Raw genomic sequence first — 22,910 nt, 5'->3', positions numbered from 1 at the left:
CCGGTAGTTGGTCGTGGGTTGGCGCTTACGTTTAGGTCAACAATACGCAGAGAGGACACCCAAATCTATCTCGTCGAGATCGTAACTCGCGAAGCATCTTATAATATAATGATGATAATAATAAGCGCAGAGCCCAAACGGTTAGAAGTTGAAATTAAAATTCGGTACACAGTTCGAGTACGTCGTGAGAATTTACAGTAAGAAGGGATTTTGGAAATTCCCTCCCCCTGGGGAGAGGGTTAAGGATTACCCCCGAAGAACTCGGCTTCTACTGTACTATTTTAGATGCTTTTTTACCGTTTTGCGGGAAATCGAACATAATTTTAGATCCATCTAAAAATTCTCTAATTAATCTCGGAAGGCGGGGCCTAATTCTTGCACCCATTGAAAACGGTAAGTTCGACTATATTCTAATAATCTTAATCTTCGCTATTGTTATTTTTTGCACGAGCAACGTCGGGTTTATTTGCTAGTTTCCTATAACCGGGAACTTCGTAATAACGAATTGGTGTAATGCGTGACGATTATTATTCAATGCCGACAGAGCCAGTGACAATCAAGAAGATATTTCTGGTTCTGTTTCTGAAACTGTACGAGTTCGTCTTCAAACCCAGACTTCACTTTCACGACTTCGACGACGACGAAGATTTGGTAAAAGCCGGCGTCTTCCCCAGCCCGGTCGAATGGAAACTAGAATGCCCTCGAAACTGCGACCTCTACAGAGTAAGTACTTAGTTTCAATTAATATTTTATTAGGAATTAATAAGACACTATTTTTTGAGATTTGCATTATTCCGGGGTTAATAGTTTATTCGTGGCATAATATCTATACAGTTATATGCATAAAATTTTAGACGGAGAAAAGGTGATGGTATATTCCTTTTCTTGTGTAGGGGTGATAGGTATGCGGGTTACGTAAAAACAAAGCGAAGGAATTATGTCGCGTATGCTGTACAAAATAAATGGACCGTACTCGCAGCTTTCACTACCTAAAATTTAATGCATCTAACTTTAATTAATGCGACGCATAAATAACTACGAGAACTTGTAAAATAACATTAATGGAATCAGGAAAGGCGGTAGAATCTCGAGAAGAGTATACCTAAAAACAAATGAGAGTTTACTCGCCAAAAGTCGACCAAAAGTTGATAATATTTCCGGTTATATTTAATTAAAAGATGAACGGAATAAAAACGCTTGGCCCATCTACACTTTGTGACAGTAAAGATAAATTCTTTAAAGAAATGAGTAGAATGACAGAAAGTTGTTTAAGCTCGATGCCTATAATATTCATACTAGTGGGTACGATTGGTTAGAGTAGATACATATACTGGACTGCAGACATGAAAATCTATATAGCTCTACAGTTTTATGTACTCGGTATCTGAATAAATATTAATACGAATAATTAACAGTTACGGTAGATTTTATAGCGATATTATTGGCTTTCGAGGTTCGTACAATATAAGAATATATCGTAGGAAGAGGACGAAGCGCTGATATACGGGGTAAATTCGAAGAAGGAATGTTTGCTGGTGAGGATAGCCAGGATAGACGATAGGATAGCCGAAGCCTGGCTCTATCTGAGACTTTCCAACGGCAAAGTTTACGTTCTGCAAGAAACGGGTAGAACGACGGACGACCGTTACTTCCAAGCGGCCGGTTTGCGACTGCAATGTCTATCTCCTCTGAGAAGATGGAGAATATTCTTCAACGGCCTTCTCAGGTAACAAGTTTTTTTAAGAAATATTCTTTTTTACACTCTATCGAATTCGCTAGACGAAGAAAAATTCTGATCTTGACGGAGAAACTTGGATTTAGCGCACCCGATTGTTTACTTCCGAAACCGGTACTGAGAATGAATGCGATGCTAAACTGATGAATCTCAAACACGTTAACAAGAATTATATATAGTAATAATGTAGTGTATATAAAAGTTTTAGTTTGAGAGCTCGAAAAGTTACATGATTTAGCGATAATAATGTTGTTCGCAATACAAAATCGTGCGTTTAGCATTTCGCGGCTAAAATGCTAAACGCACAATACATGATTGAAACTGTTAAAAAGATCTTTTCTCCCGCCCATAAGAAGCTGGAGGAAAGTCCTCGAAACTCGTGTTTGGGTCATTTAACTTAACTATTAACATTACTTCGATACTCTATTATAATAATTGTTATAAATTAACTGTATTATTTTATTTAGGGAAAACGGAGACAAGGTGATTCACGTAAAATTTAGTTTCGTGTAAGTATATATTCCTTAACTCTTAAAAAGTTTCTGAAATCTTACAGTTTTAAATAATAAAAACTTGGCTTAATTTGTAAAACGTGTTGTAAGAAAATTTATCCCCTACAGCTTTTAACTATTGAAAACATCGTATTTCAGCGTTAAAAACTGCACGCCTAATATTCGGGAAGATGCGAAAAGTAAACACGTGATGTAAACTTTCGAACAATTCCTACCTACATCAAGAAAAATGCTCATGTGTCTAAAACATAAATTTTTTTAAAAAAATTCCTTATTATTTGTACGACATCGGATGTACCAATTTGTAATCTAAGTTTCTCACTTGATGTAAGAGATTTAATAATACAGTAGAGCATCGATTATCCGACCCACGATTAACCGACTTATCGGTTAACCGACTACGTTCTAGTCGGCAAATTCAAATGTCTGCTAGTGACGTGGCGCTTCAATATTTGGTTACGTCTTGGCTACTTTAATATTATTTTTGTTAAATTTTTGCATGTTTTAGCTGGCAGCATGGCTCGACCATGAAAGGGAGGCTAGTATTTAAACCAGGCCCAATACACTATACTAATAATGTATTTTTTCATACTTTTCGGTTATCCGACCAACTCCAGTCCCCAATTAAGTCGGATAATCGATGCTCTACTGTACCTTTATGACCGTATTGTCATTAAACCTCTCACATCAAATGAGAAACTTGAAGTCGAAGTGACTTCGAGTTTCCACATTTTTTAAATTTTAGTTTAAATTTGAAACAAACAAAAACAACGAGTAACGTCTTTGATAAAACCACGGAATAACATAAAATAAGAAGTATGGGATCCTCCTGTGTCGTAGCAAACCATCCGTCCATATTCCTTTTTGTTTGTGCCTTATTTTCTACTCATCTTGCAAGTTCGATCGGCAATAAACATAAACGTGAAGAAAGCTAACCGATATACTTCAAGACTCAAGAAAAGTATATAAACGTGATAATCTTGTTCATTGCGAACATCAGTAAGATTTTTTGTCTCTTACACTTCGTTACTACGTGCATTTAACTTATTTCCTTTCTTCGGTTATGGCTCGTAAGACGTTATATTGCGTTCTTGATCGTAACTTAAGATAATTATAAATTATTAGAAGGGTTTTTCCAAAAGTAGTATGTCAAAAATATGAATTTTCAACGGGAGAAATTTTCTCAATATTTTGGTGTTATCAGTTTCCATTGCTAGACTTTGATCTGGCAAGTGTTGTTTTTGCTAAATATTGTCATATTTTGGCTTCCTCGACCATCTTTTGTGTGTAGAAATTTATAAATTCCACTAAAATAAGATCTGAAATTAAAATAATTAACTGTTTCGAAAATTTTTATTTGGTTTTCTTTAATAAAAGAACGACAACTCGATGAATACGTCAAAATATTAATATTAAGATTTTTCAACCACCGCTGTCGTCCTCTTCATTCCTTTTGGGTAGTTGTCGGAGTGTCGCGTATTCTTTAAAAATAAAATTGGAGATAAAGTCTGTTTAAAAAGGAACCACCGTTTATTCGCTTTCGATGTCCCGGAATACAAACTTTTGACTAATAGGTGGCTCAACTGCAAAAAAATTTTATTTTTCACACGTCCAGATTGTATAACCGTTTAGTCGGTTATATAATCTGGACATCTGGACTTAAAGAGGCTAATTGATTATTAAAAAATGTAGTAAAGATAAGTAACGTCGTTGCATATCTTTAATAATAAATATATATTTTAAAAATCAAACAAATTTTTCCAATAGATGGGGAGCGTTATCGGGAGTGTACGATTTCTCCAGCGACGTGGATAAGGATGCTATGGCCAATGCCTTAGACCACGCTTCCTTCTTTTCACTCTTCGGCAACGTTGCCAGGTAAATATAGATTATATTTATTCCGGTGAAGGAAATATAACAGAAATTACTTCCGGCTGCGATCGTCGCCGGAGAAGAAAATCGAGAATGTTTCCGAAGCATTTTTTTTTTTTGTGGATTTTTTCAGTTTTCTGCCAAAATTGATACGTATCGGGAGGAAACCAGCCTATCTTTGATATCAAACACGTGGAAATGGGTCTATATTTATTGGAATAATGGAATATTTTAAAACAATGCACGATTTCATTTATCCTCTTTTCAGCTTAATAACACCTTTACCTTTTGTCGAAAATTTGTGAAATTTCGCAGGGAGATTTGCGTATTAGGATTGATGCTAGTAAATTTTGAGGGTTAAAGGTCGATGGGATGAAGAGATAGACGGGGTTTATATAGCATATCTCCAGTAAGGTCGAACTTAGTGACGAGTTTACTCGTTATTAGCATTTTACAATTTTTTATAAAACCTATCCCTACCGTCAAAATTAAGCTTTTCGTCATTTCGTAATAATTGAAAATATAAAAAGTTTTTAATAAAATATCATAACGTATGGCACCACACACGCAGTTTTAAATGCTGCCGAGAAAGTTAAGCGACTCGTTGCTGGAATTTTATTTACGCATTATGTTATGAGTGGATAGTTACAACATTTCGATTTATCAATAACCGTGTTTGTGGCATGCCTACGACATGCCATCAGTGGATACAAACGCGTGACACAAACATAGTGGATAAAACTATCGAACACTGGTATGTACACTGGTGGTTGTGAGTTCGTGCCTGATTAACGTGCTGCCCACGTTGACTTTTCCGTGGTTTCTTCGTGTGTGTATTCCCTAAATAGGAACCACGGAGAGTTCTTCCGGGAGGAATTCCCTCTGACAGATCGCTCGTGTTCTTTTGCCTTGTTCCGATCAATTACATTCGCTTAGATAATTTATGAATCTTTTTTGTAGTAATCGGAACGTTCTAATTACTCTACCAATAATAATATCTTGCGACACTTTTACCATCCTTACATCTGATTCTGTTACATTTAGAACACGAAATTTAATGGATATCTACACCCAACATGGACAAATGAGAGGAACTATTAAGGTGGAAGGATTCGATAAAGAAAAGGAGATGCATTTATGGGGAACCAAAATGAGAAATCTTCGTAAGTATCGTTCCAGTATTCATTCAATCTTCGAACCGAAGTTTGTTTTTTTATTTCACAAAAGTGCTCTAATATTTACTATAAACAGGAGCTTTAAATTTCGCGACTGATGCTAATTTTTAATTGCGTTTAACATTGAACAAAGTTTTTATTTTATTCATTTTTTACTCGATTCGATGGCACTAAAAGTTTCTTATATTAAAATTCGTAACTTCGGAAGCACTAAATTAGAGTAAAAGTGTCTTGAGAGTTTTCTCCTTTCCACACTTAGATATTGCATAATGTATTCTGAAGAGAGCTACGGCAGGTTCTTTGAGATTCTTCTGTGCTTACATACGAAAATTAAACGCAAAAAATCTTTTCGAAACTCCATAAACGATGCCTCCGTACGATGTCTACTTCAGAGTCTACAAACACTAGGCTACTATCTTAGTACGAATTTGAGTTTTGTCTGTTCTACACACCGCCAGCCCATAGTCTACACTGTAGACTCTAGACCAGTGCTGTCCAACTTATCGTAGCCCGCGGGCCATATTTTTTCACCAAACATTTCGGGGGCCAAAAAGGTTGATAAATGAAAAGTCAGTTTATGTTAATTAAAAAAATATTTTATTTATACTAAAAAGAAAACTTTAAAATATTCGTAATATATTAATGAGAACATTGTGGCCGTAATTTTCACATAGTAAAATAATTTTAATATTAATAGTAATAATTTAGTAACATAAATTTATTCATAGTAAAATGTACTCGCGGGCCGCCAGTTGGACAGCCCTGCTCTAGACAATCTAGAGTCTTCAGAAAACCCGAGACCGTGGATACTCTACTGCTAGGTAAGCGAGAGAATCTCTTTGGTCAACACGATCGGAAATGACGTCGTCATCACTGACTTTTCAGTAGTTTTATCCACTTTCCCATTAGTAGTCCCTACGCAGAAATGCAGACAGGTCAGGAAAATAAATATTAAATTCACACGAGTCGTTATAAATACTATAACGTGTTCATTACCTAAAGTTGTAAATTTACAAATTTGCATTTGTAAGTGATAAATGTAAACACAGAATGAAAGTTACAGAGAGGGTTTCACCAATATTTAATTTATGTTCTCATTGTTATGACTTGTCGTGTCATCACTCCGATCAATTACATCCGCTTTGTCGTTTGGATTTCAATAGAAAGTGGAAGCAATATAAGAAATATTGCCCTACATCAGGGATGGCGAACCTATGGCACGCGTGCCCAAAGTGGCACGTATAGAGAAATCATCTGGCACGTAACGTATCATACGATTTCGATCGATCACACATCTTTTTCAATCATCCTTTTTTTCAATACGCTTTTTGTATATTTATTCTAATTAAACCATATTCGTTTAATTTCTTTAATTATCGTTATTCGAAGTCTAAAACTTTGGCACACATAAACATCTTTAAAGCTAAGTGTACTTACTATATGGCACGCGGGCTCAGAAAGGTTCGCCACCCCTGCCCTACATCATTATTCGGGTTCTTCTTATTCAAAATTTGATAAAGAAAGAATTTATAACTTTAAAGAAAAATGCTACTCGCTGTTCTAGAAAATTTACTACTTTTTGTTTCTTTCCATATATAGCATTTCTACGTATTATTTTGACTAATTTAAACGGTATTTCGTAGTGACGTCCCTTCTTGTCCTGTTGATCTTCGATATGAAGGACTAATGATTTTGATAATTTCAATCGTTTATTGTATACGAGCGTGTCAAAGTAAACTACAAATAAAAGATATGTACTGTACAGTACAGTACGACATGATAAAAGACAGTCTGTATACGAGGGAAAGAAATGTCACACATGCAACTAGAAGTAGACAATTGTTGACCACTCGATGACTAGAGGATATTCTCAAATACTCTATTTCCACTTCGATACGTGTATTTGCCAAACCTCTTTCTAAATTTGTTATGTCAGGACTGGTAAAATCCGGGTATAGTTGTACAGTCAAACCTCTAAACAACCACTAACGAAAACATAAACAATGGTCTTTGTTCGAAAGTTATTTCGTATACATTTCGAAAAGAAACGTTCCTAACAAAATGGCTGCCGTTTAGAGGTGGCCGTTATCGGAGGTGTTTGTCATTGAATGTTCGAATGCGCTTCTGTATCGTCTCTTCTTTTATATTGTTTTCGTTTTCCAAGTGAACGAGAATGATAGGACCTCGCTCTTTTGAGACTGTCTCCAAAATAGAGCATTTATTAACCTCATTATATATTTACTAGTAAATTCATTTGTCAGCGTGAAAGCCCAATAGTCATTACAAATATATTCATTATATTGCCTAATTAAAATATTAACTATAAAAATATTTAATTCATTTCATAATTAAGATCTATTCTTATTTTTTAATTAAGGAAAAGTTTCCTCGGAACAAGAATTTTGCCACGTTTTCGCTTTTTTGCAGGTAAGTATTTAAAAAGGTACGGTACACGAGTATCGAAGAAAATTTTCCGTTTCAGACTTTATGCACACCCTGTATTTCAAAGATCAAAAAATAATTACGTATTTTATTAATAAGATTTATGATGTAACTACGTAAAAACCATCCGTGTATTCATTTCATTGCTCTGTACATAATCAAAATTAAATATTTTTTGTATTTCTTTGTAGCACGGGATTTTACTACATATTGGAATTGAGAGTGTTGATAATATTATAAAAAGGTAATGTCATATTTAAACGTAATCGTTTCTCTCCGTTTTATAAAATAAATAAGGAAAAGCCTTTTATTTCAGGCTTCATCACGGTCATATAATGAATTCTAACGGTCGCTTGCACTCGATCAAATGTAAAGTTCTACCCGACAGCGAAAATATTAGTGAAATCGAGAATAAAGTCTTAGAATTTTCCTTGGGTAAGTTGTGAGAATAATAGAATTTGAATTTGTTTCGTGTTTTATTTTATTTTTATTGATTGTATACAGTTATATATGTACAGTACAAATAGCCTTCGGCTCACTGTAGTGCAAAAATTGGTAATTTTGTGATACTTTTTAAATTCATCTTCGTCAAATAAGTAGTGTAAGATCAGATTTGAAATTTTGCTGGCAGATAGCGTGGAATATGTTAAATTTTCAAATTTTGTTCGCTTGAGTAAACTCATATTATAACTGTTAGCAACACCATCTCTATTGTAAGAAGAAAATTGGAAATTTGTACAAGTGTTTTAGGAGAGTATTTTTATCTTAAATTTACCAACAAAATATTGATGTAAGTGAATTATTCTTTGATATTTAATAAACTAAGAACTGGAAATATGTTTAGACACGCGGTTATTACTTTTCTATTGTATTGTGCGTTTAAATTTCCTTAGCTATTTGGACAACATTCTTAGCTTTCGCTGTGAAATTCTAGACGTATCAAACGAGGACTATTCAATAATTATTTACTATCGATTGGAGAAGTAAAATAATATGTATAACTTACGGATAACATTATACTTTTTCTGTTCATCACACTTTTCTTGTTAGGAATTGAGTCGTCTATCCTTTCGGGAGAAAAATTTCGAATTGAAATAACGTGACTCTCAGTTTTTATTGGACGATATTATATAGTTAATCTGGACTTTCTGTGCCTAAGCTTTCCATATCTGGTCTCTGGCTGACATACAGACAAATGACAGTGGACATTTATAGGTCTACAGTTTTTCAAATTGCAGCCAAATATATAAGCTTAAGGATCCTCTCGCGAAATTACCTATTATATCAGGAAATAATTAACTGTACGCAACATAAAAAATATACTCCTAGAAAATTTATATAAATATATTCGTAATGATAAAAAGCCATGCTGGGATCTTGAAAGTATGATCCCTTTAATAGTATAGTTTTAACACGTGTTCATTTACGAAATATATATCCGATAATTAAAGAATAATTAATTTTATCACCGATTTAACAATGTTTACCTATATATATCCTTGTGGCATCTTACTTATAATCTAAAATCCATCACAAAGCTTAACGCTTTTACTGATAGTTTCTAAATTACTGTATATGTTGTACACTAATTACAGTAGACATAGTAACGGAGCATTTTTTTCTGTAGACACCAAATAAGCCTTATATTAGTCCATCACACGTGTGGCTAGGCCGAGAGATACGAACGAGTACGTGTAAACCTTGTATTTTACCTCAGAAATTTTCTAAACTTCTGATTATTCAATGCTTACTCGAACTGGATCTCTACAGCTGCGTGTTAACATCTATACTTTATAGAACTATTAGCCAGAGCAACGTGTTTAGAGTTTTAAAACAGTGTTAACTCGCTATTCTGTTAAATAAATACAATACTAAATTGGAATAGATTGATGATTTAATGCAATACAACAGAGCCAATCTGCCAAGATCCGGTGCATCGAGGAAGAAAACAGGCTTCTATTTAGGTATTAGACACGTGAAGAAAACCCAGAAAGCCCCAGGGTCGGGTGGGAAATTGCGACAAGCTACTAGCGTTTAGTAGTTTTATCCACTCGGTCGCTGGTGGAGAAATCTTTAGTTGTTATAATATTTTTAACATAATAAATGATAATATATAATTATATTTTCCTTTATTTCAGAGGATGAAATATATAAATTAAAATTTACCTCTGAGGTATACTCGACATTTTTTATGAGATCGAAATGGCCCAATGGGATCGAATTAAAACACGTAATAATGTCCAAAAATGGAAGGAAGGGTCACGGAGTTGTTTTAAAAGGGTGAGCTTTATAAAATATTTGAATTAATACGGCATAATATATAAATATTAGAATACTAATGAATGCATATTTACAGAAAAATCATGAAAAATAAAAGCAAATCTTATCCACTGCAAAAATGTAAGTTAAGTCTTATTTGAAATACTTTGAAATTTAATGAATGTAACGAATGTAAATGAATGAACGTAAAAGGCATTTACCAAGTCCGGTTTAAACATCGCGCTTAATAATAATTACGAGGAGAGTGATGGTGAAGAAAGGGAAATGAAAAAGTTACAAATATTTGTTTATGTAATATTTGAACGATCTCTTACAAGTGATATAAAAATAGGCCAACTTTTTTGTATATATGGAATATGCAAAAGTTTGGTCACCACCAATCTATAATATTAACAGAAGACAAATTGCATGAAAAAGTTAAATGTAAAATTGTAAATACGGTTCAATATAATGATAATTTGTAAAGGATATACAAGTAATCACCATCAAACTTGTGCATTAAGAGTTTAGAAGCTAAGAGTTTAATAATAAATTGCATGATATTCATTCGGGAATTGTTATGATAACTTAAAAGTACTACACTTAATCTACTAAAGGCACTTACCAACCAACAGCTAAATAACAATACCAAAGCATTGTTATTTATCTGTAATAGAGCAGGCAAGAAACGCTTTGATTATCTGAGAGGAAATGCAGTATTTTTAATAAATTCGTAGAATTACTTTATGATAAAATACTTATAAAGAAATCTATTTTAAAAATTAACTGAAAGTAAAATATTTTCAAAAGACAAAACTTTATTAAGCAACCTTCCACCAGTACTAAACAAGTCCTATCTCTAATACTACTTCTGCAATGTTATTATTCTCATGATAATACTTTTAATCAACCAGTTTTTTTTATCTAAAAGCGATAATTGACAAGTTAAAGACGTAACTCGTAAGATAGATAATGAACTATTGAAAAGTCGTCAGGCTGTGTTGATAATTTTTAAATCTACCTACAGGAAGACGTTGGAAAAATCGAAGCAATTTGAACCCTCATCTCCTTAAATAATTAAATTTTTGACTAAATATTTTTGATCTTGTTTTCTCTACTAATAATTTGTTCGATAAAGGAATTTACAATCGATTCGGCATATTGCATTATCTTTATTGGTTATATAATAGGTGCACTATCTATCCACGGCGATTCATTTTGTACACGAGTTATCTAGAATGTTTACTGATTATTTGATTCGTGCTCTCTCAATTATGAAAACGTTTAAAGTAAAACCTGCGTAAATAGGACAGCGATTTTCTGTGTTAAAAATTCGTTTTAAACAGGTTTTTTTTAACACAGAAAATCGCTGCGTTTAGAAGAATTCTTCCCGTTTAGGCAGGTTTCTGTTTTATTGAAGTTCCGTTTTCAATAGTTTTTACTGTATCTTCGAAAATACACTTTCCTGGAGAACTCAAGATTATTATTCCTTCTCATTCGGTGTCGTGTGTTGAAATTTATGACTATATTTTCCATATTATCTTTCCTGGCCTATGAATATCTTTGTTTTATTGTGTACCGTATATCAAATTTAGTGGTAGGCCTAAGCCTATCTCTAATCTGTTTATTGAATGAAAAACGCTTTGAAAATAATAAAGTATTTGCAAACTGTTTATCTGTTCAATCACCAGTGACTGAATGGCTAAAACCACTAGATACTTGGGTTGAATCTGGATTCGGGTTTTACAAAAGGAGTTTTCGCGGAGTTTCTTTTGTTTTTAACATCTAATTCCTCCCAGGAGGCACCTCTTGGCACATCACTGTTGTGTCGCATCGTTTTCTCTCATTGAAGTGTTTTTATGTTTTTTTAAATCTGTATACCAGTAATCTCTCCAGAGAAGATTTTAGGTTGTCTTTGTTCTCATTATGAAGCTCACTTTCGAATCTGTATACGAAATAATAGGGCTCTATGCAGTCCCAAGGTATGTAATTGTTAAATAATGATAGAACGTAGCAGTAAAATATAAATCCAATTTAGAAATTTCGTGTTAAAGTTAAAAAAATAATTGTAGTGCATTCACTGCCAACACATAATTTTCTTATCTGTACGTATTCTTATACACAATAAATAGATAGAAAGACCTAATATTTAAAAAATGTATAAATGTATTCAGAAAACATTTATTTCATGATTCGGCTTCTTAAATGGTTTTATGGCAACGCAACATTTTGGCGATCTGCCTTCCGGGAAGTCTTTTTAAGGATAACTGGCCCCTATTCAGGCGTTACGCAGGCATAGGGAAAACCCGAAAAACTCCACATCCCGGCGAGGTGCGAACTCACGACCGAACTACCAGTGTTCGTGGAACGGAACCGCTTGGCCACTGGTGGGCCTTAAACGAGGGAAAGTCAGTCAATATGGCATCCTTTCGGTAAAACTGCTTACGGCGTTTAAAGGAAACGCAATTACTATATTTCGGCAGTACTTCGGGAAGGACTTTATGTCTAAAAGAAAGACAATGTATCCTGCTGGTTGGGACTATTGGCTAACCCCCAAAGTCCCAATTTCAATTCTATTGAGTATCTTTAAAATGGAATAGAGCGTCATTGCGTGCACTCGAGAACCGCCCAAGAACAAAGCTGAACTAGTGGCTAAGTTAAAGCCTAATGGATATTTATTTAAAAAATTGGTGGATAGTATGCCAGAAAGAGTAAGGGCCTCGTAGCAGTCAAGGGTTACGGCACAAGACATTAGAAACACGGTAATCTTGTGTTATTTTTCTAAAATCTAAGTGTATACGGGCCTATATTCGATATAAATTCCCGCGCAGAAATTTGTTGGCAGTCCGGCGCTAAAGCCGGATTAACGAAAGTGTACTATAGGCTATATTGAATATAAAATTCAATTTATTTTTTATTTCATTTTTCAGCAATTAATAAAACAGAAAATCTTTTGGTGGTGCCACTTACATCGTTGCATTGTCAAGTATCGGAATTAACTGGTGGGAAAGGTTCCTCCCTCGGAGTACTTACGGAAATTGCTTCTGAGAAGAAAAATGTAAATTTTTGTAATATATAATATATAATTTTTTCTCGTACAGTACATACAGATATTTTATAAAAATATAATTTAAAACAACTACCTCTAGTCGTATTATTCGAAAACACATTATGTTAATGAAGAAATATCAATGTTAATTGAATAAAATCAATGTTGATACAATCTGTGTAGATAAAATCAGCTAATACTCGTAATGGGTTTACTCCTAATTAACGGGCTGATCGTTTGAAGTTTTCAGAGTATTCGTCACGTGCATAATGTTTAAATATGGTCCAGTTTATCACGAAAAGTCTTCCCAGGAGCCACCCACTCTTGTATTGCGTTGGTTACTCCATATGCAATAATTTTTTTCAAATCTTAGTCTTCGGATATGTTAAAATAAAATACGAGTAGAATAATACAAAATCTACATTATAAATTACCTTTTTTACGTGTAATATAAGTGTGTAGTGGAGTGATGAGAAAACACAATGCAACACACGGATACTTTGCTAAGAATGCTTCTCGGGAGGACTTTCTACGGTAAACTGGCCCCTATTTAGTTGTTAGACACACGAAGAACCGCAAATGGCCAGTTCGTTAAAGTGGTGGCAACCGCGACCAATTAAATTACCAGTGTTCGTGATCATTCATTCAATCGACCACCGGTAGGCTTAATTGAATATTGAATAATATAATTATAAGAATATGTTGAAGGCGTTAAACTGATTGTAATTATTTTTCGTTTATCTACAGTTTATATATCTATATTTATGTAATCTTTGGTATTGTATTGTATTTGTTTATAGTTCTATAATTTTATATATGAGTATAGCTACTGTACTATGTACAGTACATAAAGCGTAATTAATAAGATATGCCTAAATTAACAATTTCGTTTAAAAACTGTTTTTCTTAGTATCTTGCGTATTTATTAAATATTTTATTTTTTTATTTTTTAATTCTTATTGATCATTTAGTTTTTCCCTTATTAATTGATGCAAAATTATATTTGGTTTATTTGTTTCTATTAGTTCGTAGTCCCCAAAGGTGTTGTCGTGACGACGAAAGCCTACAAAATATTTCAGGATACAAACAGAATGAAAGACATCGTTTCTTGTTTGCAGAAAATAACGTGGTTTGTATTATTTTTGCATATAATTTATTTCTGTCATTGAAGATTTGGTTTTGACTTTTCTTAAAAAGTATAAAAACTCACCATTTTGGTACTTTTGGCGCTTCAAATCTTAATCCGTGTGATGTTTAATGACGAGGATACGTAAGACTCTGGACTATTGACAACATGTTACAAATTTAGAAGCCTTGAAATGATTTCCATTGCATGTGATAAGCATCATAGATGATCGATTATGGTCGGTCGTTGAACACGCTTCAGGTTTTACGCAGAACACATCGAACAGTAGTCACTGCATCGCTAGGATCTCTGTACAGCACGAGTGTCTTTATAAGTAAAATGTTAGTTGGTTTCATGCAGCGCCGAAACTGCCTTACTGGTGAGTTTTAGTACTACTTTTTTTTATACGGAAGTGTCTTCTGCCTGTCTTGAAATGTCGCCATACACATTTGGCCAGCTAAATATAGCTCGAGATAGTGTTAAACTTTAAGTACTAGTTATCACCTTTTAAAGATGCACTTTATAATTAAGCTTCACTTTGCGAGAATTCAAAAATTTTATTTTATTTATTTATTTATTACATTTTTTAATTAGGAAAACAAAAAGTGACGTCCAAGCCGAATGTCAAAGGTAGAACATTTCATTTTTCGAATATAATTAATTTAATTTTCTCCTTTAATTTTTTACCTCGCAATACTTTCAGAATTATGAAAGAAGTTGTGGAGGTTTCACTCCCAAATATCATCTGCGATGAAATTGAAAATAATTTAAAGACAATTTACACGAATGACTTAAATAAAATTCGATTTTCCGTCAGATCGTCGGCTTGCGGTAAGAATAAAAACTAATACTGTAGACTCTCGCTACTCCGGCTATTTCTTGCACAGGGGTGTGGAGGAATAATACGTGGGTAGACCTAAAGGAAATGAATGGCACGATACGTTTCCTTTCGGTACCGAATTTTTTTTTCTTTCTTTGAGGCATGCGGGCTAACGACACAACACGTTCACACGCAAGACTGTTCTAAGAAATAAAACCGAGTAAACATGAAAGGAAGATGTCTGACGTGATTAAAAGCTGGTTCCCACATCACCGGAAAATACACCAGAAACAGAAGATAGAATCCAGAAGTTTCTGCTTACCAAAATCGACGAAATCCTCCAAAAAAGAGTAGAAAATATTTCACTTTTTCCGTTTTCATTAGACGTTTCGCCATGTTTAGAACATTTTCATAAACGAGCACACTGGAATGCATTCCGGTCAATTCAGAAGCCGGATTAGCGAAAGTCTAGTATATAGTTAGAATTTTATGTTTAAATTACTTCCATCTTCGAACGAAGGCGACACATTTGGTGGCTAACAATAGATTTTTCTTATTGTTTCGTGGTAAAATTCTGTCTTCTCATTTCCAGCGGGTTTCGGACTAAATTTATTGACGGGAATTGAAACGACCTCGAAAAATGTTAACGTCGTGTTGGGTAAGAAATAGCACGCGATAAAGACACTAGTGTGCTGCTCTAGATGTTCTGACATAACCTGGACTCCATCGTGTCCGGGTTGTCTTAGAAAAATTCGTGACTGTATTGACGTAAATGTGTGCCCAACCTTCTTCATTGAGCTGTCCCTATTGTAAGGCGACACAAATTATAGGCGTAGGAAAAGGCCGTCTTTGGAATTACATGGAAATATTACAATTTAAAAACAAAAAGAAAAATGTCAGATTTTCTGTACGCATCTTGGTCTTTTTATAAAATGTTTTCAGGAATTGAATGGAGTTATTGGATAAGGCGAACACAAAGGCGACTTTTCAAGAGGGAGGGCCTTTTACTAGGATTTTCAGTGGAAACGTGCACCTATTTAGGTGTTATACGTGTGAAGAAAATCCAGGTAAACTCCATGTTTCTAGCCGGTTGTAGTGGTTTTATTTAGTTGGCCACCGAAACGTTCTCGTGTCCGAAACCCTTATACTTTTATCTTCCTCTAAGTTTCCTATTAAAAATAATAGTTTTTTCTTATCGAAATTAAAATTTGTTAAATATTAATTTATTAAATATTTTAATTTTAAGGCGAAGATAGCGAAGATATGTCTGCAGCGGGTCAAATGGAAACTTATCTCGGAGTCTCCGGATTAAAAGAAGTGATTTCGAATTAACTTTTTATATATATATTTTAATTTCCGAATACATTTACATATATATATATATTCTTTTTTCTTGTCAGATATTAACTGCAGTCAAGAAGTGTTGGGCATCGCAATTTTCGTTTATAGCTATTGAGTACAAAAGGTGAGAATTTTGATACCAATTACATTCGCATTGAAATTATTAAAATAGAAATAATGATAAATCTTCAATAATTCGCAAGGGCAAAAATCTGGTCTCTGTATTTATTTGTTTATTTGCAGTTTTAGTTTGAGTCGAGGAATTTTGCAAAAAAATACACAAAAAACGTCCGGTAGTTCGGCATTTTGATATTCTACCGCCACTTTGGATTTGTAGTTGCCGGATTAACAAACTTCTAAGCCATATAATATATTTTAATAGTAAAAATTAAATATTTAGTTACATTAACATTTTTTTTCTCATAAAATAGTCATCGACGGAATGGTAAAAACTTGAAAGTGGTAGATGGTCGTGGGTTCGTGCCTTACTAACGGCTATCCAAATAGGGATTTCAACATTTCGTTAGTGAGTCTAACACTTAAATAGTGGCCAGCTTCCCATAGAAAGTTTTCTCGGGAGCATTTCCCCACGATAGATCGCGTTACCGTATCCCATTAAATTCAATACAAAATAAGGGAAAGTAACTATAATAACTAATTAGTGTGATATTTTATTATTCTAACAGTTCTCAAGAATATTAAGATTAACTTAGTTTGTAATAAATTTTTTAAATATTAATCATAAGAATGTAAACTTAATATAACAGTTTATTTCTTACAGGCAAAACGGTCAACTGTTGAACCTGCCGATGGCAGTTGTTATCCAAGAAATGGTAAATGCCGATGTTGCGGGTGTTATGTTTACTTGTAATCCTCTTACTTCAAATCCGAAACACGTAACGATAACAGCCAATTTCGGACTAGGAGAGGTATGGATTTACATTTTTGTTTATTTTCTGTATTTTTTACAGCTGGATTAATTTAACCGAATATTTTTGCATAATTTAATTGGATTTCTCTCCTGCGGACACTAAGAAAGATTTTTCTGTAGTTATCATTGCTTCCACAGGCCTATGTTATGGTGGTAGTAGGATGGGCAGGGCCGACATATCCAGATAAAACTATTTGAGAAATGTTTTTACTGAACTTTATGGTTTTAAAAAAATGTGATGCTATTTTCAGATTGAACTTTACCGTCTGATTCATATTTAAAACGTAAATAAAACTTGATATTTTTATATATAAATAACATTAATTGTTAAAATTTTTCATGCAATAAACACTTAAAAACACTTTCCTGTTGCACTCAGAGGGATTCGAGTCGGAACCTTAGCTACTTTTCAAATAAGTGATTTGACACAGGTGTCAAGACTGTTACATACCATCTCTTTACTCCATTATGGGTTTCGGCAAAATTCGTGATGTATATAGAAAAACACCATTTTAGTGTCCGCAAGACAGAAAGATATATTTAAAAAATTGTAAAACAAATAAATAACAATGCTCTGATTTAAAGTATAACTTAGAATCTTACTTTTTAAAATTTATAATTTTAACAAATACTTATGCGTTTTTAAATTTCGTAGATAACTTAAGCATTATAAAACTTTTTCAGTCTGTAGTGGCTGCCACTGCCGAACCCGATACCATTTGTTTAGAAAGAGATATCAATCAGAAATTAACCGTTAATAATATTAGTATTGGTAAAAAAAATACAATGGTTGTCGTGAGTGGTAAGTAGGCCTATCGATTTGATATTCGTGCAATTAATTATTAAAAAGTTCACAAAATAAACACGCCTTAACACTTCGTTCTTACGAAGATTTTAAATCTAAACAGGAATTTACCCACCATTAGTCTAGTGGATAAAACCACTGAACACTGGCTGGTCACGGGTTCGCGCCCATCAAATGGACTGGCCGTGTGAAGTTTTACGTATTTTTTCACGTGTTTAACACCTAAATAGGAGCCAGTGTTCCGTAGAAAATCCGTACTGGAGGCATAGTCTTCTTTGCTGTAATCCCTGAAGGCAGCATATTAAATGTTGTACTGTACAGTACATTAATTATAAAATTCCTATAGGCTGTATCCTCGCTGCTTAGTCATTATTGTTCATCAAAGTCAAAAAACAATTTAAATTTGAAAATATTTAGAAAACATTATTTTCTACTGGTTTATACTTATACGTCATTCATGCATTGTTATTTTCATGGATGGTGTATAGCATATCATTCATGCATATCCAGTATACTAGCGGGTGGTGGAAGACAGAGCCCAACATATCAGGGATTTTTTTTTTCATTCATTGTATCAATAGATTTATTAATGTAACAAGGTTACATGACCTGATGTCGCAAGTGCGTAATCAAGTATTATAATACTTTACAAACATAGTAATAACGTGGATAATACTATGTACTGACAGCAATTAGCCTTAGCAATTTTTTGTTAGCCTTTTTATCATACAAGAAGAGTATTACAGATGTTTTACATGCCGAGCCACATATACAAATAGAACATACTGTTTCAAAGTATAACAATAATGTTACAACAGCTGTAAAACAATTAACAATAAAGCATAAATGTTAATATGTAATATTATATTAACGATTAAAAATTAAGTAATTTGAGATTGATACATACATATCAATCTCCTATATCGAGGGTGTCCTTAAACATCACAAAAGTCCATAAGTGAGTTGTACCACTCGAAAGTCCATCGGATGTCCCTCAGCACCACAAGAGTCCTTGAATGATTTGACATAAAAGAAAGTGAAACCAAAAGTTGCAAAGCTGCACAGGAAATTGTGGGTCAAAACGTGCCATCAACAAGCAGGGGTGATGTTGTATGAAACAACAATACCACCAGATGTACAGTACGTCAGTGAAAGAGAAGGATTTTATCATTAAGAAAACTCAGTGGATTGCAGTAACTTGAAAATATTTTTCAATTAATTGAAGAAGCAAATCACGAGATTCTTTGTCTACTGTGAGCGCACGGGCCTCACAGGGCCAAGTAAGATTTCTGCTAATCATACGAGTTCGTATATTGTTTCTTTCTCATTCAGTAGTAATACAATCAAATATATAATAAAGACTGCCATCAGTTGTATTGTAAACAGGACAAAGGTTATTGTTGTGTGTAGTGAAGTGGGATAAATACGAGTTAAAACGCTCGTGACCAGTATAAAATTGAACAGTTTAGTGATTAATAACAATCCAAGTATTATATATAAGTTTAAAAATCGGGAAAAAATAGTTTGGTAAGAGACCTGTTAGCATTCCAGTCACGCAGCCATTCCAGAAGCATTTCATTCCATAGTGCCTTTTTTAACTCCTTGGTAGAGATTTTATTATAACTAATAGCAATATTCACATCACCAGCCGCCAATCTGGCAAGTCGGTCAGCCCGATCATTCCCCCTGTCAGCACTGCGTGAACATATCCAACTGAAGTAGTATTCGTTATCGGAGTCAATTAATGTTTGTAGAATGGTGAAGGCTACAGGATGCATTCTTCCTGAGCATTGTAAGTGATGAAAGAGAATCTGTTACTATCGCAATTCTAGCATTATTGACGATTCCTTCACACCAATCAATAGCCTTCAAAATTGCAAAAAGCTCGGTCTGTAAAACATTACAAAAAGCTCCAAGGCGAAAGACATTACAGTAAACCTCAACATCATTACGGTAGGCTGCGAAGCTAGCCCCGACCCGATTTGCACGTTTTGAGCCATCCGTGTAGATGATAATAGCGCAGTTTGCACGAGAGATTTCGTTAAATCTGGACTTATATCCGGGATAGAAAATAGCCTGGAATTACTGAACTGGATTCGATTTCGGGACACCATAATAGAAATCTCACCCCTAAATCTTACCAGCCTTACGGTCGTCAAAGAGAATATTAGGTTGCTGCAAGATCATAGACAAACGTGAAATAACATAACTCTTTTTATACAAGATTGAATATTACGATATCTTTCAAATGTTTAGTAATATACATCAATGCATTCAATGCCTTTTTTCAGAGACGGGCGACGTTGTCGAAGAAGAAAATGTCGAATTCAAAGATAATTGCTGTTTGACTGACGAACAAGCGCTTTATTTAGGAAATGTTGGAATAATGGTATGTAATTTCTGTTTACAGAATGCTAAAGTATTTTGTTTCTTAAAATTTACTTTCTTAAAGTAATTTTTTAATTAAAATTGTTACATTACATACATCTTATTCGTAGCATTCGTCGTGCGCATAGCTAATCAAAGCAATTAATTTTAAGTTATTATTTATTATATAAACATATCAGCAGTCAATAAATTAGGTATCGCAGATACGAATTGGGGGATATGCGGATAACACTGTTCTGCATCAAAATCCTTCCGTGAAAGATGCGACTTTTTATGTATTTTAGTGTGCTAGATATGAATCTGAAGTCCAAACTCTTCTATTACCTACAGTTTTTTAAATACCGTGGGTTTGCAGAAAAATGCACCTTTTAGACAAATTTTCAGTTCCTGTTGTTTAAATAAAATATAAAAAATAGAAAACTATATAATATACTAAAAGGTCTTTCACTAAATTTTACTGTTTTTGTATGAATGGTGCAGTCGAGCGAGAACCAGTCACTTCTTGGATAAAGAGTGGTCCAATCGCGCTGCAACACGTAAGGTAGAATGATATTGCTTTTCACGCTTTGGTGGAGAAAACTAAAATTTTCTTACGTCTTCTTCGTATCGAGCTCAATTCGATGGAAAACTTTGTGAAAGGTATGGACAGAGAAGAAGACTTCGCTTACCCGAGGCAAAGGTTTTCTCATTAGAGTGATGCGAAAGTAAAGGAGGAAATTTTTGTCGGTCTCCAAGTAAGACAGCTTTTGAAGGATCCTAGTTCCAAAAAAGAACTTAACTCGGGGGAAAGGACAGCATTCAAAAACGTGAGGAAGAAATTTTGGAGAATGTATATGCTGTCGACTGTGGGGAAATCGTGAAGAAGTCGGTAACGTCCAATTAAACACTCGGTTGTAGCGAATCACTCAAGATGCATTTTCTGCATGCGCCGTTTAAATTTTTCTTTATTTCTTACATTCCCAATTATAATTCTTTAACTGTAACGAAAAAAAATAGTGAAACATAAAAGGAATTTAATTCAGACTATATCGTGTCGCTTATATAATAGCAAAGTGACTACACCGCCCGCCTGCTTACATAAAATACGTGAATATACATTTACAGATGTGTAATCATAGATTATTAAATTCACAGAACAAATAAGCTCTAATAATTACAAAAATAATTTCAGTTGGAAAAAGAATTCGGATCTTGCCGCGATATCGAATGGTGCTTTTTGAATGACCAGTTGTATCTTCTTCAGGTAAATAGACTATATTGTCATATTTATTTAATATTTCTTCGATGTCCTTTTTGTTAATGGAAATTAAGATTTTCCACTTTGATTTTTACGACTACGATTTTCATGTAAAGTCAAAATATCATATTTACATTCCAAAACATTACATACCTATGGAATACTCTATCTTTACATGTGATTAACTAATTCGATATCGATTAATGCGACCAATCCTAACGTTCATTAGCCTACAGAGACACTTTCCGAACAGATTCCGAGTGATTAACGTGAAAAAATCGAAGAGAATAGGGAATAACGGTTATGGTTTTCTCATTTCACTGATTGATTTCAAATAATAACTGTAAAATTTCTTGGTTTTCCATTAGTCGAGACCCATTACGTCGATTACAACAGAAACTGATTACGAAATCGCTCACGAGTTTGACTGCATGTTTCGAGACGAAGAAGAATATTTATCTACAGGAAACCTTGGGTAAATAATGTGTTAAAAACCTGTTAAGTGAAATAATGTATTTAGTGATATTTTTTACCATATACCCTAATTAATAAATTTTATTACCCGTAATATAATTCGTACTTGACAAAATTTATAACATAGTTTATATATATAACTTTTTTGTTGAAATAATTTTAAAATGAAAAAATAATTAATAATGTTTTAATCTATCTCGGTGGTTCTTAACCAGTGTTTTGCCGAACACAGGTGTTTCGCAAACCTACATCGAGTGTTCCACGAAAGAAAAGATTTTAAACTTTTTATTCAAATATTTATTCTCATTGCTATATTCGTACATAATTCCAAGTTTCTATTTTATTCAATATATTAAAGTTTATTAGTATATTGCTTCATTCTTTCCCGAGAATAGTAAACAATGAAATTGCTTATCAATTTTTGAATGTATTGGTGCTAATGCTCCGTGTGATAAAAAGTATATGAATGGTGTTTCGCGGCTTCAGAAAGGTTGAGAACCACTGTTCTATCTTAAGAACTTAATTAAATTTTAGTATAGAAGTACAGCCAAATCTCAATTTAGAGCTCTCGTGAAAGATCGGCGATACTTGTAAACAAATCCATCCCGTAACAGAGAATTTTTCAATATCCAAGAATTATTACAAGTACGAATTTGCATTGCAAAGGGCAATGTTATTATCGTAACATTTGACTTTCGACTTATGTGTCGACCTCATTGCTCTATGATGTAATTATTATTAATT

The 22,910-nt window shown here is 33.7% G+C and overlaps 1 protein-coding gene across 1 annotated transcript in view; it reads left to right on the top strand.

Annotated features, from left to right (window-relative positions):
• The window catches only part of LOC136976609 (rifampicin phosphotransferase-like), a 36,182-nt gene that overhangs the window by 1,919 nt on the left and 11,353 nt on the right, over positions 1-22,910 (top strand). The window contains exons 2-22 of the mRNA XM_067271946.1: positions 545-723; positions 1,482-1,726; positions 2,203-2,244; positions 4,015-4,125; positions 5,164-5,282; positions 7,672-7,721; positions 7,928-7,980; positions 8,053-8,171; positions 9,875-10,016; positions 10,093-10,136; positions 12,926-13,053; positions 14,070-14,173; positions 14,765-14,800; positions 14,874-15,001; positions 16,237-16,307; positions 16,391-16,455; positions 17,113-17,260; positions 17,947-18,064; positions 20,359-20,456; positions 21,627-21,698; positions 22,061-22,167. Coding sequence (XP_067128047.1) covers positions 545-723; positions 1,482-1,726; positions 2,203-2,244; positions 4,015-4,125; positions 5,164-5,282; positions 7,672-7,721; positions 7,928-7,980; positions 8,053-8,171; positions 9,875-10,016; positions 10,093-10,136; positions 12,926-13,053; positions 14,070-14,173; positions 14,765-14,800; positions 14,874-15,001; positions 16,237-16,307; positions 16,391-16,455; positions 17,113-17,260; positions 17,947-18,064; positions 20,359-20,456; positions 21,627-21,698; positions 22,061-22,167 — 2,179 coding nt within the window. The remainder of the gene's footprint in view (positions 1-544; positions 724-1,481; positions 1,727-2,202; positions 2,245-4,014; positions 4,126-5,163; positions 5,283-7,671; positions 7,722-7,927; positions 7,981-8,052; positions 8,172-9,874; positions 10,017-10,092; positions 10,137-12,925; positions 13,054-14,069; positions 14,174-14,764; positions 14,801-14,873; positions 15,002-16,236; positions 16,308-16,390; positions 16,456-17,112; positions 17,261-17,946; positions 18,065-20,358; positions 20,457-21,626; positions 21,699-22,060; positions 22,168-22,910) is intronic.

This window comes from Centruroides vittatus, unplaced genomic scaffold, assembly GCF_030686945.1.
Source record: "Centruroides vittatus isolate TY-2023 unplaced genomic scaffold, ASM3068694v2 contig_409, whole genome shotgun sequence".
Taxonomy (NCBI): Eukaryota; Metazoa; Arthropoda; class Arachnida; order Scorpiones; family Buthidae; genus Centruroides; species Centruroides vittatus.
This window is presented reverse-complemented; position numbering and strand designations above follow the sequence as displayed.